The sequence below is a fragment of the Bufo bufo genome, chromosome 2, assembly GCF_905171765.1.
Source record: "Bufo bufo chromosome 2, aBufBuf1.1, whole genome shotgun sequence".
Lineage (NCBI taxonomy): Eukaryota > Metazoa > Chordata > Amphibia > Anura > Bufonidae > Bufo > Bufo bufo.
This window is the reverse complement of record NC_053390.1, coordinates 508,209,784-508,227,344: the sequence shown is the minus strand read 5'-3', so window position 1 is coordinate 508,227,344 and position 17,561 is coordinate 508,209,784. Positions and strand designations below refer to the sequence as shown.

Below are 17,561 nucleotides of genomic sequence, written 5' to 3'. Positions count from 1 at the left end.
GAGACAAAACATTTTTTGAGCATTCAATTTAATGAAAACAACGAATAAACTGAAATAGGCTGTTTTTCAGCTGATCAAAAGTTTAGGACCACATGCCTTTTAAAAGGCCAAATCTGTGCAAAGATGTGGATCCATTGTCATTTTTTATCAGGTAGTCACATGTTGTTATGGCAAAGGCAAAAAACTCTCCCTTTTGAACGTGGTCGGGTTGTTGAACTGCATAAGCAGGGTCTCTCACAGCGCACCATCGCTGCTGAGGTGGGACGCAGTAAGACAGTCATTTGGAATTTCTTAAATTCTTAAATGATCCTGAGGGTTATGGAACAAAAAAGTCAAGTGGAAGACCGGAGGATCCAATTGGCTGTCCATCAAGACACTGGACGATCCTCAAACCCAATTTAAGGCCCTTACTGGTGCTGACTGCAGCCCCATAACCATCAGATGGCATCTGAGACTGAAGGGCTTTAAAAACAAAAAAACGTCTTTAAAGACCTCGTCTCCTTGAACGCTAAAGAACTGCTCTTTTGGACTTTGCAAGAGAGCACCAAACATGGGACATTCAAAGGTGGAAGAAAGTTTTATTCCCTGATGAGAAGAAATGTAACCTTGATGGTCCTGATGGTTTCCAACGTTACTGGCATGACAAGCAGATCCCACCTGAGATGTTTTCTACGCGCCACAGTGGAGGGGGTGCCATAATGGTCTGGGGTGCTTTTTCCTTCAGTGGAACAATGGAGCTTCAGGAAGTGCAGGGGCGTCAAACGGCCGCTGGCTATGTCCAGATGTTGCAGAGAGCATTCTTCATGACTCAGGGCCCTCGTCTGTGTGGTAACGACTGGGTTTTTCAACAGGACAACGCTACAGTACACAATGCCCGCAGGACAAGGGACTTCTTCCAGGAGGATAACATCACTCTTTTGGCCCATCCTGCGTGTTCCCCTGATCTAAATCCAATTGAGAACCTTTGGGGATGGATGGCAAGGGAAGTTTACAAAAATGGACAACAGTTCCAGACAGTAGATGGCCTTCGTGCGGCCGTCTTCACCACTTGGAGAAATGTTCCCACTCACCTCATGGAAACGTTTGGAGCTACTCATTACTGAGTTCATGTTTGGAAGTTGGATTTCTGTTTTGGGGGGGTTTAGTTTTTTTTTGGAGGTGTGGTCCTAAACTTTTGATCAGCTGAAAAACAGCCTGTTTCAGTTTATTCGTTGTTTTTAATAAATTGAATGCTCAAAAAATGTTTTGTCTCAATCCCATTTCTTCTTGTTGCATGTTGAAGCTCTACTTGGAACCTTGTTAAGATCCAGCCATGCTAAATATGATTTTTTGCCATTTTTCAAGTGGTCTTAAACTTTTGATCAGGACTGTACCTGTATACTTGATTTGGGTCTGTGTACCCACTCAATATTGCTATTTCCTTGTTTTATGCATCTGTTCAAGAAAACGATAAAAAAAATAAAATAAAAAAAAACACACCAGTGTAGCTCCAACCCCGACATACGTTTCGCCTCAAGCTTCCTCAGGGGATACCTTACTCTCGCCTCCAAACATATTTATACCCTGTTAATGACCGTAAATTAAAATCAAGTGGGGATAAATGACATACTCAGCTTGGGCCCGCATGTTATTCGGCATGCCTTCCCCATGAAATAATGTTGAGCAGTGGACTGTTCCTCTGTTATTCCTCTTGAAAATGTTTGACTAATTTAACAACTGGGTGTAATCATTCCTGTCAATAGGGTGTGTCCATACAGTTTGACATGGTAGTTCTGATTGGACAGTTTAGGTACACATTCCATTGACAAGAGGGGTGCTAACAGCTTGTTGTTAATTTATTAATACGATGCCCTGGAGATTCTGCAGCTCAACAGAAGAAAATACTCATCAGGCACTTAATTTTGTCATCTCTTACAGTATTTTTGACATAACCCTATAAAAAAAAATAATAAAAAATAATAATATGTATACACAAAATATCCTGCATAGAAAATGGTTGTAACTTTGGCACAACTTCCCTTAATGCGACATTACGAGGTGTCAGAAGGAGGTTAAGAAAATTATCAAATTTCCGAAGAATTTCTCCTTGGGTGTAATTTTAAGAGCACTTTTGAGATTACATAGAAGCGTCCATATTAATTAGAAGGAAAAAAAAGGCCACTGTTGTAGAAGAATTCTCTCGAAATAGCATGGCACAGGCAAGGACAGTCCGCACTTCCTCAGCCCTTTCTCTATTGCAGAACTAACAATTCTAGAAGAACTAGTTAAGACGTTTTCAATGAACCTCCCCACCAAGAACATGCCTTGCATATTAGAAACCTGAACAGGGAGCATCAATAAAATTGACTGGTGACAGAGAGGTAGCCCCCTGTATAGAAGCAACATAGGCACACACACTGCCCCCAAAGCACAAGACCGTGGTGAAGGCAGGCACAGGGTGAGCGAATGGAATATAAAGAAGCCAGCAAGCGAGAAAAGCTCTATCATTAATACATATCCAGGAAGAATAACAGTGGACCAGTACAACAGAGTTTTAAGAAAAGTAGAGTATCCAGTAAAGCAGGCATCTCAGGAGAGCTCTTTAAAGGGGTATTCCAGCCTGAAGTATTTATCACCTGTACAGCTTTGAATGAACCAGCAGTGCGCATGGGGTACTGGGCAACCATTCTGGTGTTCAGTGGGGGTCCCAGCGATCTAGCATCTACCAGTGGATCGGTGATAAATCCTTCAGACTAGAGTATCCCTCTAGGTGTTTGCGTAGGTGAGGTTTTCACCCATGGAAACTTTGTGAAAACATACAGCTTCTCCACAAGCAAAGTGTGATTAATCCATGTCTATTGCTGTGGTCGTGTGACCTAAAAACAAGGTCACACTACTCGATAATGTTAAACACTTACATAGCTGTGAAACCTCAAGTTAAAGGTGCATAGCAGTTATACAATGGGGATAACTTTCGTTCCTTATTTATTTTTTTCTAACACGCAGGCTGACCACATCTAAAGTGTGATAATGTGCTGTTTGCGATAAGTTTGATGTGTAAATTCAGAGCATCCATGGGACATATGATTTCAAAATCACGTGACTTGCGAACTGCGACTGTAAAAATTCAACATTGTTGGCCCCTTCTGAAAAGTTATTTTAAACGTCTGCAAGGGATACCGAATGGTTTAATTTGGGCCTATGGTAAACCAAGAGTCTGTTTTAGAGTTCTGTCTCGCCTATGGTGTCAGGGTGGCTTAGGACTACCTGATGTTCAACGTTATTTTAAAGCGTCAATTTTAGCTAAGTTAAAGGGGTTGTCTGGGTTCCGAGCTGAAACTGAACATATCCCCATTTTCACCCCTCCGACCCCTCTAACATGAGCATCGGAGCATTTCATGCGCTGTATAGGGCAAGGGCTTTTTTGTTTACTTTGGTACACTGCTAGGCAGAAGCTTCCACCTAGCAGTGTTGCTGGTGATGTCACCGGCACTGATGGGTCGGCTTTAGCGCTGCCCTAGCCTCCACCTAACAGTCCCTATGGAGAGCCAGGTAAGTCACCGGATCTCCATAAGTAACCTTTGCCCTGCACAATTCAGAGCAGGGCAAAGGAGAGCATCGGAGCATGAAATGCTCCGATGCTCATGTCAGGGGGGCTGCCTGGATAAAAATGGGGACATGTCCGGGTTCAGCTCTGAACCAAGACATGGTGGGCCTCTACGACCAACAGATGACGGATAGAGGTAGAGTCAGATCCCGCATTGGTGTTATTATTCCTTAAACGGGTTCTACAGGAATTAAGAAAATGAAAATACTTAAATATTTCTTTATAATAAATATATTTCCAAATACATTTCATTATTTTTAATGGATCGTTTTGTCGGGGAGCAATCATCAGGGGAATCAAGTACGCACACAACCTGTCCTAACCACACAGGAGGACAAGTTACTTCACAACACTGAGGTAAAGAGCTCCCTCATCCTCCTCTCTGCTCTACTTGTCAGGGATTATGATCCTGAATACAGATGATAAGAACTTTAGCTGAATCTCTGGGGAATTTAGTTCAGAGGAGACACGAAGTACAGAGAGGATGGACAGGATAGACTGTGGTAATGTGGAGCTGTGGTAATGGAGACTGCATACAAGTGCTGCTGCTCATTACCCCCACCCTCCTCTCTGTACTTCATGACTCCTCATAATTTCCATTACCACAGAGCAGAGAGGAGGATGAGGCAGCTCTTCAGCTTAGTGTTGTGAAGTAACTTGTCCTCCTGTGTGGTTAGGACAGGTTCTGTGTGTACTGGTAGGACGGCAGCCATTTTATTTCTCCTAGTGTTTGCTCCGTAGACAAAACTAGCCACTTTAACTAATTAAAGGTATTTGGGAATATATTTATCATAAGGTAATATTTAAGTATTTTCATTTTCTTAATTCCCAGAGAACCCCTTTAATTTGGAACTTCTTCCACACCCTGGGAATGTGTTAGCCTGCCATATCATTCACGTTGCTAGATCCATTATCGCTTACTCATGGAAACTAACCATCTCCTTGGGCTTAGATAATTTGTTGCCACCTCTAAAGTTCACTTTCTCTGTTGAACAATTTATGGCAATTCGCTTCCATAAATGTCTTGACTTTGAAAGACACTGAAACCCCTTAGTACATTATCTAAAAGACTCCCACTCCACTATTGATAATTTCCTCACATCCTGAGGCTTTTTTTTTGGGATCCTGTACGTTTAATCTGCAGACTCTCGGGTTAACTTAGAGGGAGATGATAGCTTTTTGCTCAGGACTAGGGCTAAGCGAACCCGAACTGTAAAAGTTCGGATCGAGTTCGGTGTTCGGCGTTTTAATGGAGCTTTTTGAAAGGCTACAGAGCAGCCAATCAACAAGCGTTTAACTCTTGTGCCCTTAGAAGCCATCACAGCCATGCCTACTAATGGCATGGCTGTGATTGGCCAGTGCAGCATGTGACCCAGCCTCTATACAGTCCTGATTAAAAGTTTAAGATCACTTGAAAAATGGCAAAAAATAATATTTAGCATGGCTGGATCTTAACAAGGTTCCAAGTAGAGCTTCAACATGCAACAAGAAGAAATGGGAGTGAGACAAAACCTTTTTTAAGCATTCAATTTAATGAAAACAACGAATAAACTGAAACCGGCAGTTTTTTAGCTGATCAAAAGTTTAGGACCACACCTCCAAAAAAAAAACTAGACCCCCTTCCCCCCCAAAACAGAAATCCAACTTCCAAACATGAACTCAGTAATGAGTAGCTCCGCCGTTATTGTTTATCACTTAAAAAATTCGTTTCGGCATGCTTAATGCAAGCGTTTCCATGAGGTGAGTGGGAACATTTCTCCAAGTGGTGAAGACGGCCGCACGAAGGCCATCTACTGTCTGGAACTGTTGTCCATTTTTGTAAAATTCCCTTGCCATCCATCCCCAAAGGTTCTCAATTGGTTTTAGATCAGGGGAACATGCAGGATGGGACAAAAGAGTGATGTTATTCTCCTGGAAGAAGTCCCTTGTCCTGCGCGCATTGTGTACTGTAGCGTTGTCCTGTGAAAAACCCAGTCGTTACCACACAGACGAGGGCCCTCAGTCATGAGGAATGCTCTCTGCAACATCTGGACATAGCCAGCGGCCGTTTGACGCCCCTGCACTTCCTGAAGCTCCATTGTTCCACTGAAGGAAAAAGCACCCCAGACCATTATGGCGCCCCCTCCACTGTGGCGCGTAGAAAACATCTCAGGTGGGATCTGCTTGTCATGCCAGTAACGTTGGAAACCATCAGGACCATCAAGGTAAAAAAAATTCTCATCAGAGAATGAAACTTTCTTCCACCTTTGAATGTCCCATGTTTGGTGCACTCTTGCAAAGTCCAAACGAGCAGTTCTGTGGCGTTCAAGGAGACGAGGTCTTTGAAGACGTTTTTTGTTTTTGAAGCCCTTCAGTCTCAGATGTTGTCTGATGGTTATGGGGCTGCAGTCAGCACCAGTAAGGGCCTTAATTTGGGTCGAGGATCGTCCAGTGTCTTGACGCATAGCCAATTGGATCCTCCGGCTCAGTGCTGTTGAAATTTTTTTGGGTCTTCCACTTGACTTTTTTGTTCCATAACCCTCAGGAACATTTAAGAAATTCCAAATGACTGTCTTACTGCGTCCCACCTCAGCAGCTATGGCGCGCTGTGAGAGACCCTGCTTATGCAGTTCAACAACCCGACCATGTTCAAAAAGGGAGAGTTTTTTTGCCTTTGCAATCACAACGTGTGCCTACCTGACAGAAAATGACATCTTTGCACAGATTTGACCTTTTAAAGGCATGTGGTTCTAAAAATTTGGATCAGCTGAAAAACAGCCTGTTTCAGTTTAATCGTTATTTTCAATTAATTGAATGCACAAAAAATGTTTTGTCTCACTCTCATTTCTTCTTGTTGCATGTTGAAGCTCTACTTGGAACCTTGTTAAGATCCAACAATGTAAAATATGATTTTTTGCCATTTTTCAAGTGGTCTTAAACTTTTGATCAGGACTGTATTTACCTCATCGATCCCCTGCCACGCCCATTCTGAGGCTGCCCAATCCCCTCCTGTTTTCTATTTTGTGATGCTGCACTGACATCCTGACACTGGGACACAGCCAATCACAAAAAAGCTGCAAAAACTGCTATGAAAAACTCTTGAAAGTTGTGACCTGTAAAATTGCATTCATCTGTGAACAAATCCTCTATGTGAACTTAAGCTTATAAGAGCACAATCTTTTCTACATTTATTTCTTGCCATCCTTTTGTAAAGCCTTGTGCACATAGCTGTATCCGGTTCTTGGTCCGAAAAAAGAACAAAAAAACGGATGTTTTAAAAGACAGCTTTTGTGTGCATTTAATTTTTTTTTTCATCCCATCGACCGAAAGGGCTATTCTCGTCCACAAAAAAAGATTAGGATCTGCAGTGAGGTTAGCACGTGGATCTGTGAAAAAATGATGTTTGAAGAACCCTATTTACTTCTATAGATCAGTGTCAAGGTTTAAAATGAGTAGAGCACTGAAGAAAAATATAGTTATGTGCGTGAGTCCTATGGTGAAACAACTAACTGTACTTGATAACTTATTTATTTGGTTAATAAAAAAAACAGAAGCCTAAACTTCCCAGCTCCACTTCCTTAATTTTATTTTTTTATTTCAACTTCCTGCTTTGTTTTCAAGTTTTTCTGGTTCTGTCTGTATGTGTTTTATAGAATTGTTTATGATCTAGCTTCATCTTTGTGTCTAAGGTTATGGCTACACAGAGAAATTAAGAAAACTCTCTACGCACTGCTGGATTTTTTGTGACTTGCGCAGCAATCCCATTCATTTCTATGGGATTACACTACTCTACTATTCTTGCTGCGACATGCCTTGCGACCAGTGTCTCCGTATAGCTGTACCCTGAAACCTTCATAGTAGAAAAATTGTATTGTATCTGCAGAGGACAACAAAGGAATTTTTGTTGTACAAAAAGTGGGCTAAACAGACAAATTTAGTTTTTCTTTTCTTTTTTTTTTTAAGCATTTTTTATTATTTTGGTCACAGCAATAGTGTCATGGTCTTACCTTCTTGCTGTTCTCCTTCGTTTGACATGTGCTGGCGGCCATCTTGGTTTCTGGGTTTCTTGTAGCCTCCCACCCTGCGGCTCCTCCTTCCCACTGGGAGGAGCTGGATGCCTAGCTCATATATATAGGAGGTCTGTGGCTTCAGTTCCTTGCTTGGTCCTCCTGTGTTCACATGCTTCTAGACTGCTGCTGCTTCTGGTTCCTGATCCTGGTTTCGTCCGACTACCCTGCTGGTTCCTGATCCTGGTTTCGTCTGACTACCCTGCTGGTTCCTGATCCTGGCTTTGTCTGACTACCCTGCTGGTTCCTGATCCTGGCTTCGTCTGACTACCCTTCTGGTTCCTGACCTCTGGCTTCGCAAAGACTCTGCTTCGGTTTCGCCATCCGTTTGGACTTTTGCTTTACAGCTTTATTTTCAATAAAGCCTTCTTATTTTCACTCATCCCTTGTTGTACGTCTGGTTCATGGTTCTGTGACATTAGGACCAAGCCATGAATTCTGACGGTACAGGGCCATCCTCGCTACCCACGCTGGTTGCCAGACTTGATCAGCAGGATCACCTGTTGGGTCGGTTCGCTGTGGCGTTGCAAACCCTGCTTGAACGCACGGCTCATTTCGCTCCCGTTGCCGATGGGTCGGTTGTCGCTCCTGGGCCCGCTCCTACTGCCGCTCCGGTTGTTGCGCCAGAGTCTACCCCGACACCTGTTGTTGCACCTGCGGTGTTTCGGGGTATGACCGGTTCTGCCCCTCTTCCACAGTGCTTTGGGGGAGAGCCAACTCAGTGCCGAGGTTTCCTTAACCAGGTGGGCATTTATTTCGAGTTGCTGCCACATGCCTTTCCCACTGAGAGATCAAAGGTGGGCTTCTTGATCTCGCTGCTCTCGGACAAGGCCTTGGCCTGGGCCAGCCCTTTATGGGAGAACAACAATCCGGTGGTTGCCGAGTTTTCCGGTTTTGTTGCTTCTCTTCGGAAGGTATTCGATGTGCCGGCTCGTGCTGCCTCTGCTGCGAAGCTCCTTATGTCCATCAGACAGGGTTCACGATCCGTAGCTGAATACGCCATTGAGTTTCGTACCCTGGCAGCAGAGGTGGGCTGGAATAATGAGTCTCTGGTCGCTGCTTTCTCTCATGGTCTCTCGGATGCCTTGAAGGATGAGGTTGCAGCTAAGGACCTACCAGTGGAGCTCGAGTCTCTTATTTCTTTCCTGATTTTGATTGACACCAGACTCAGGGAGAGACCTTCCTTTAAGGAGAGCCTGCGGAGGTTTTCTAACAGATTGGCGCCTACGTTTGTTGTCCCACCCGTGCCTCCCTCTCCTCCCACGCCTCCTGGGGATGACTTGTCTGGGGGTGAACCCATGCAGCTGGGGTTTGCTCGCCTGTCCGAGGGGGAGAGGGTACTCCGGAGACGCGAGGGCCGATGCATGTACTGTGGTCTCGGTGGGCATTTTCGGTTGGCATGTCCGAACCGTCCGGGAAACGCTCGCACCTGAGATCCTGTCGGGGGCAGATCTTGGGTGGAGTCTCCTCGTCCCCGGTTTCCCGTGTTGACAAACCACTGATCACTGTTGTCCTCTCCTGGGTCGGGGGCTCGGTGACGACCCAGGCGTTGGTGGACTCTGGTGCTGGTGGTTTGTTCATTGATAATGTGTTCGCTGCCGCCAATTCCATTCCTCTGCATTCTCGAGGTTCCCCACTGGCTCTTGAGGCGATAGACGGCAGACCCCTTCTGCCGCCACACGTGACTCATGAGACCCTTCCAGTGGGGATAGCCATTGGTGCCGTTCACAGAGAGTCGGTCTGCCTCCAGGTTATTTCGTCTCCACACTACTCGGTGGTCTTGGGGTACCCCTGGCTCCGGAAGCATAATCCGACTTTCGATTGGAGATCGGCCGAGATCCTCTCGTGGTCACCGCAGTGTGGGGCTAGTTGCATCCATGGGTCTGTCAAGTTGCTGTGTACTTCCTCGGACTCTCTGTTGCCTCCTGAATACGAGGAGTACCGGGATGTATTCGATAAGGTGCGCGCGGTTGCCCTACCTCCGCACCGCCCATACGATTGTGCCATAGAGTTACAATCTGGTGCCGTTCCTCCTCGTGGCAAAGTCTATCCACTGTCGGTAGCGGAGAATGAGGCCATGGAGGAGTACGTGAGGGAGGCGCTTTCACGCGGACACATTCGCAAATCCTCGTCCCCGGCAGGGGCTGGATTTTTCTTTGTGAAAAAGAAGGGCGGTGAGTTGAGGCCTTGCATCGATTACAGGGGTCTCAGTCGCATCACGATCAAGAACGCTTACCCGATGCCCTTGATTTCCGAGCTGTTCGATCGCCTTAAAGGGGCCACGGTCTTTACCAAACTCGACCTGAGGGCGGCATATAACCTGGTAAGGATCAAGGCGGGCGATGAGTGGAAGACCGCGTTTAACACCAGGACCGGTCATTATGAATCCTTGGTTATGCCCTTTGGGTTGTGCAATGCGCCCGCAGTCTTTCAGGAATTCATCAACGATGTTTTCCGTGACCTGTTGCAGCAGTGTGTGGTGGTCTATTTGGATGACATCTTGGTATATTCTGAATCCATGGAGGCCCACATTCTGGATGTCAGACGAGTGTTGCAACGGTTACGAGAGAACAAGCTGTTCGGTAAGCTTGAGAAATGCGAATTTCACCGATCCCAGGTAACCTTCTTAGGTTACATCATTTCCGCTGAGGGGTTCTCCATGGATCCTGAGAAGGTTTCGGCTGTCTTACAGTGGCCCCAGCCCAGTGGTCTTCGTTCCCTGCAGCGCTTTTTGGGCTTCGCCAATTATTATCGGAAGTTCATCAGGGACTTTTCCATGCTAGCCAAGCCTCTCACGGATCTGACCAGGAAGGGCAGTAATTCCCAGGTCTGGCCGCTCGAGGCCATCCGAGCTTTTGAGGCTCTAAAGTCCGCCTTTGTGTCGGCTCCGATTCTGTCGCATCCCAACCCTGGGTTGCCCTTTGTCCTCGAGGTGGACGCGTCTGAGACGGGAGTAGGCGCCCTTCTGTCTCAGCGTAGAACACCAGAGGGTCCTCTGCTTCCTTGTGGGTTTTACTCCCGGAAACTGTCTTCCGCGGAGTGCAACTATCAGATTGGTGACAGGGAGTTATTGGCCATCGTGCAGGCCCTTAAAGAATGGAGGCACTTGCTCGAGGGTTCGGTGGTTCCGGTCCTCATCCTGACGGACCACAAGAATCTGACCTACCTTTCTGAGGCCAAGAGATTGACACCACGTCAGGCCAGATGGGCTCTGTTCTTGTCACGTTTTAATTACGTGGTCTCCTACCTACCCGGTTCCAAGAACATCAGGGCGGATGCCTTATCACGGCAGTACTCCGAGCTGTCCAGGGAGGAGTCGATTCCGACTTCGGTCATACCTCCGAATCAGATCTTGGCCGCCATTCGCACCAGCCTGACCTCTCCCCTGGGTGAGCAGATTTTGGCGGCTCAATCTGGTGCTCCCTCTGGGAGACCCAACGGCAGATGTTTTGTGCCTGAGGAGTTGCGCACTCGGTTGTTGCGAACCTACCATAACTCCAAGACCGCGGGGCATCCTGGAAAGAATCAGCTGTCCTGGGCTGTTTCACGTCTGTTCTGGTGGCCTTCCCTACGTTCCGACATCGCCGCATATGTAGCGGTATGCTCCGTTTGTGCCCAGAGTAAGTCCCCTCGGCACCTTCCGTTGGGCCTTCTGCAACCCATAGCCACCGGGGAGCGCCCATGGTCACACCTGGGGATGGATTTCATTGTGGACCTCCCTGCATTCCGAGGCCATACGGTCATTCTCATGATTGTGGATCGGTTTTCCAAAATGTGCCACTGTGTTCCTCTCAAGAAGTTACCCTCTGCACAAGAGTTGGCCACGATTTTTGCCAGGGAGGTCTTCCGGTTGCACGGTTTGCCCAAGGAGATTGTGTCGGATCGGGGGAGTCAGTTTGTGTCCAGGTTCTGGCGCGCCTTTTGCTCCCAGTTGGGGATTCATCTCTCCTTCTCCTCGGCCTACCACCCTCAGTCCAATGGGGCCGCAGAACGATCCAATCAGGCCTTGGAGCAATTCCTTCGTTGCTATGTCTCCGATCACCAAGACAATTGGGTTGACCTCCTGCCTTGGGCTGAGTTTGCCAGGAACACGGCGGTGAACTCTTCCTCTGGGACGTCTCCCTTCATGGCCAATTATGGGTTCCAACCTGCCGTGTTACCGGAGGTATTCTCTCCCCAGGATATTCCGGCTGTGGAGGATCACCTTTCCGTCCTACGTGCTTCTTGGGTACTGATCCAGAAGTCCCTTGAGGTCTCTGCGCAGCGCCAGAGACTCCAGGCTGATCGCAGACGAGCGCCTGCTCCTTCCTACCAGGTCGGAGACCGTGTATGGTTGTCCACCCGCAACCTCAACCTTCGAGTGCCCACTCCCAAGCTGGCGCCTCGCTTTGTTGGTCCCTTCCGAGTGCTTCGCAGGGTAAACCCGGTAGCCTATGCCCTTGCGCTTCCTCCTGGCATGCGGATCTCCAACGTGTTTCATGTCTCCCTGTTGAAGCCACTGGTGTGTAATCGTTTCACTTCCTCGGTTCCTCGGCCTCGTCCGGTCCAAGTGGGTAATCGTGAGGAGTATGAGGTGAGCAATATCCTGGACTCACGCCTGGTCCGCGGTCGGGTGCAGTTTTTGGTCCATTGGCGTGGTTATGGTCCAGAGGAGCGTTCCTGGGTTCCCTCCGCAGATGTCCATGCTCCTGCCTTGCTCCGAGCCTTCCACGCACGCTTCCCTCAGAAACCGTTCTTTACTCCGCGGAGGAGGGGCCCTTGAGGGGGAGGTACTGTCATGGTCTTACCTTCTTGCTGTTCTCCTTCGTTTGACATGTGCTGGCGGCCATCTTGGTTTCTGGGTTTCTTGTAGCCTCCCACCCTGCGGCTCCTCCTTCCCACTGGGAGGAGCTGGATGCCTAGCTCATATATATAGGAGGTCTGTGGCTTCAGTTCCTTGCTTGGTCCTCCTGTGTTCACATGCTTCTAGACTGCTGCTGCTTCTGGTTCCTGATCCTGGTTTCGTCCGACTACCCTGCTGGTTCCTGATCCTGGTTTCGTCCGACTACCCTGCTGGTTCCTGATCCTGGCTTCGTCTGACTACCCTGCTGGTTCCTGATCCTGGCTTCGTCTGACTACCCTTCTGGTTCCTGACCTCTGGCTTCGCAAAGACTCTGCTTCGGTTTCGCCATCCGTTTGGACTTTTGCTTTACAGCTTTATTTTCAATAAAGCCTTCTTATTTTCACTCATCCCTTGTTGTACGTCTGGTTCATGGTTCTGTGACAAATAGTTACCGGTATAGATCAAGAAAGGCACTTTGTGACTCGACATTAATTCCCATCATACATCATAAACAAATACCAATATATCGAGAGCATACTGTTACCTGAAATACCCCTCTCCCTCCTCCCCCGGATGTCCAACTATGAGCCCAACCAGGCCCCAGATTAATATCTTATTCCGAATCCCAGCTTAAGGCACATCAAGCATCTTCATTTATTTTAAATTGCCCTTCGGGTGTTCTCCAGAATGCCACTGAGTGTACTTGAAAGAGGCCATGAGGTCCAATATCTCCCCGGGCGTAAAATGGGTCACTGTAAACTGGTTCTATTTATGAAAGAAGGTTTTATTGAGAGTATGTTTGGTTTTCTCCGTCTCGATTTTATCAAGAAGCATGACCTTTTTCATGTTTATTATTACATCAGTGACTGTAGGTATACTGGAGGTTATCCACTTTTGCAAGAGACATTTGTAATGCCACCTGCAAAGTCCCTGAAACTGTTGGGGGCAATGACTCCACACCCAAGAATTTGTGAAATAGTATGTTAATGGGATCGTTGGACATCACAATCGACTAAGTATGTAAAATCCAGTCAATCACCTCTCTCCAATACTACTGGACCTGCGGACATTCTCATATACAATGGAAGAGATCCGACCTAGAGAGTGACCATTTAGGGCAGGAACCTATCCTATGAGGGGAACCTGGTGAAGCCGGAAAATTAAAAGCATACACTGCTAATGTGATTCCCTCCATCTCTCGCAAGCCACCAATCCCCTGACCATACTCCAAACCTGGAGAAGGGTCTCCACAATGTTCGTGGATTGCAGTTTCCTCTTCCAATAGTTAAAGAGCAAGCCCCTCATTTTATTGCTCAAAACCTGTCTAATAGGCCTATAATAGGTGAATAAGGAATAAGTATACTGGTGGAGCTGTCAATCACTCCATCCAGTGGGTTTTTTACGATTTTCAGATTGTCTGATTTGGGCAGGGAAGCTATATGTGGACGCTTCCCTGCCCAAATCAAAGCTGTAAAGGGAATATAGTGAATTTATGTCTTCATGGGTCAGAAGCAAGGGTGTATTTTGGAGAGGATACAGTAGTTTCGGGAAACTAGCCATCTTTATGAGGTGACAGCGACCCCTAAATGAGAGAGGAAGGTGTTGCCATCTACTCAAGTCAGCCTGTATTTTTTCCAGAAAGGGAGAATAGTTCAAAGAATATAGGGTCTTGGAGGTTTTGCCAATTTTAATTCCTAAATATATAATATGAGTATGTGCCATCTTCAATTGAGGGAAATCAGAAGTGGAATCTCTAGGCTGAGGAGATGAACCCAGAGTGAGCAATTCACACTTGTCTGTGTTTATCTTAAAGCCCCAGAAGGATCCAAAATCCTTGAGCTCCTGCATGACACCCCTCTTGCTGCATTTGCGAGGAACAATAGTATGTCATCGGCAAACATTGACAGTTTAACTTTCTCCTTACCTACCCTAGTACTCTGAGAGGAATTTTCCAGGCGAAAGGTTCTACCACCAGGTTAAATAGAAAGGGTGAAAGTGGGCACCCCTGCCATGTGCCTTTTTGTAAGGGAAATGGGTGAAACAAAAAGTTAAAAAATAAACCAAAATATTAAAAATTTAAATCACTCCCTTCCCCAGTTTTACATATAAAAAAAAAATAATAAAAAAAAATAGGCATCGCCACATCTGGTTAGAAAAAAAGGCATAATTCTCAATTTTTTTGGTCACCTTGTCCCCCCCCCGAAAAATTTAACAAAAAGTGAAAAAAAATCCTATGTACCCCAAAATGGTACCAATAAAGACTATAGTTCACCTCGCAAAAAAACAGGCCCCCGCACAGTTCTGTAGATGGAAATATATATATTAAAGAAAGCCCTTATATGGCTATGTGAATGCAAAACGTAAACAGATGGGACCGGGGCGGGCTGGCCATAGACCCTACAGGGACATTGCCCAGGGGGCAGCCCGAGCCTTTCTCACGGCCGCCGGCCGGGTATATAACGGTCTGATGCTCTCAGCATTATTTCATTTTAGGAAGATCAAGTACTTATGCACCTGACCAACAGCCACAGATGCCCTCCTGAACACAATCTCCTACCACAGGAGGGTGATACAGTTAAATACTGTGGGGAGGGCGGCAGTACCCACCTACAACATGGGGCCACTATTTATTTTATTTTTCCAGGGCCACTTTAAGTTCCCAATCCGACTCTGGTTAGGGCTTTTGGAAGGTATGAAAAATAGCAAAATCAAATTTTAGCCTGGTGCTTAAAGGGATTAAAAGGGGCCCATACACCTTCTTCCTAACTGTTCCATACACCTGCTTGTTTGGCTTAAATAAGCATAAATAGAGAGAAAAAAGCTTCTACCAGAAACGTTTCCTCTAAAACATCCCTGGTTAGTCAACAGCCCCTCCGTTCTTGCTGCTCACTGCAGATCTCTTACTGTATGTAGTGTTTAAACAGAAGCCAGACTTTATTGTATATAAAAAAAAAAAATCTAACATTTTAGTAGTTTAAAAAACTGGAGAAATTTCATATTGATCCCTGCCTAATAGTTTGGTCTACAATAAAATGGTTTTTCGGTGTCTAATAAGGATAACCCCTGTCCATGTGGCATGCGGACATCATTAGCTGGGGGCCAGAATATAGAGACACTATAACTTCAGGCACGGCTGGTGGTTAGGAAAGTCAGAAATGCAACAATCGGCTGCTTTACGACACACGGGTACTCAAATATTGTTTTAGTAAGCATTTCAAGTTTATATGAAGAATGTTTCTAAAAAAGTGTGAAATATTATAGCTAGATCACACAGTGATCATTTCATTAGGACATCATATTTTCTTTCCAATGATTTATTCTTTACATCCCTGTTTCTCTCCCTTTAAATTCTTAGGTATGCATTTACAGTCCTGGCAAACATCTCTGTATATACAATCGCTTGGCTATTGTTGCACTTTGAACTGACTGAAACAGAAGATGCACAGCATTTGGGACGGCAGGATATTCCTGTATTCAGGGTACGTTAAAGTTGTCAACAGATGCAGAACATTGTGCTCCAAACTGATGATAATTATTAATAGGATAAATAGAAGCCTTGAATGCAAACCAATAAGGGTTCTAAAAAATCTAAAATAAAATCTGCTAGGGACATTGATCATTTTTGTACCCAAGGTAAACCCAATAAATGGTTTATCCGGGTATGAATTTTTCTCTTTCCATGTGCTTCACCTGCCAGCCTCTGCAACTTACTTAGGGTACTTTCACACTTGCGTTGTTGGATTCCGGCGGGCAGTTCCGTTGCCGGAGCTGCCTGCTGGATCCGGAAATCCGTAAGCAAACGGATAGCATTTGTTTCCAGATGCGGATACGTCTGACAAATGCATTGAAATACCGGATCCTAGGGCAGGGTGTAGTAGACGTTTACATGATCTTGCAGTGCACAGCACTATGGAAAGTGTAGTGGCTGCTGCTCATCTACCCCCAGAACCTGAAAGTTTGGGTTGTAAACATTGGAGTACAGTGGGAACATGGAGATTTGAAGTGAAGTCTCAGAAAGAGTTGACAGGTACACTATTATGCTCTGTAGGAGACTAGACAAGGTTTACACTATTAAATGCCATTTTTTAGCTTCCCACACCCCTTTACAGGGAGTTTCCTCTGGGTAGGTCATCAGTATCTGATCAGTGGAAGTCCAACACCCAGCACCCTCATTGTACAGCTGTTTCCTGTGAGCGATGCAGCCTTCTCTCTGCTTTTTCATGTCCAGTGTTGTCACGTTCATGTGTCACGTGGCCTAGGAGCAGCTCAAGTGAATGGGGCAGAGCTGCAATACCAAGCACAACCACTATATAATGTACTGCACTGTGCTTGGTAAGGTTCGAGAAGGCAGCAGTGCTCACAGGAGCGCCAATGCCTTCTCAAAACAGCTGATTGGCAGGGGTCCCAGTTGTCGGACCCCCACTGATCCGATACTGATGACCTATCCTGATCAATAAAAAAAATCTTGGAAAACCCTTTTAAGCTTTATGTCTTATTGATATATTTATGAAATGACTTTTCATTCTGGAACATTTTCTTCCTGCCCTATAGACATTAGCCCTCAGTGTAGTGGGCATTGGAGTATTATTCTCTTTGTTATTCCATATTGGAACAAAGGAGGATTCTAGTTTTCAACGCCTTCCAGTAACAGATGATGATGAAAATGAAGACCCTCTTCACAAGCAACTTTCTAGCACACCAAAGCCTCTGATGCTGTGGAAGAACTGGCTTTCAGAACCATCTTTCTATCAGGTACATTTTTGGAGGTTTTTCCTTATGAATGCAGTAGTTCAATGATGTATTAGCTTTTTGATGTTTTATTTTTATATTATTTGATTTCAGGTGGCTTTTTTATATATGTGCACACGGCTCATAGTTAATTTGTCACAGACCTATATAGCTGTTTACTTGACCTATTCTTTGCATCTTCCAAAGGTAAGAAACTTGGTGATGTATTTGACTTTTTACTAACTTACCTAGTCTTCTAGATTTTTCTGTTTTCTTACCATCACACTGCATCTTTCTTAGAAAGTAATATATTTTATATTAATTAACATCATCCACTGATTCCAAAGATATGGACATAGAGCTATCATTTCTGTGTAGT

At 45.7% G+C, this 17,561-nt stretch overlaps 1 protein-coding gene across 2 annotated transcripts in view; it reads left to right on the top strand.

The window, feature by feature from the left end:
- MFSD12 (major facilitator superfamily domain containing 12) overlaps positions 1–17,561 on the top strand; it is a 121,494-nt gene that overhangs the window by 44,705 nt on the left and 59,228 nt on the right. For both annotated transcript variants that reach the window (XM_040417862.1, XM_040417861.1), the window contains exons 3-5: positions 15,810–15,933; positions 17,006–17,206; positions 17,297–17,389. In XM_040417862.1, the coding sequence (XP_040273796.1) occupies positions 15,810–15,933; positions 17,006–17,206; positions 17,297–17,389 (418 nt within the window). The remainder of the gene's footprint in view (positions 1–15,809; positions 15,934–17,005; positions 17,207–17,296; positions 17,390–17,561) is intronic.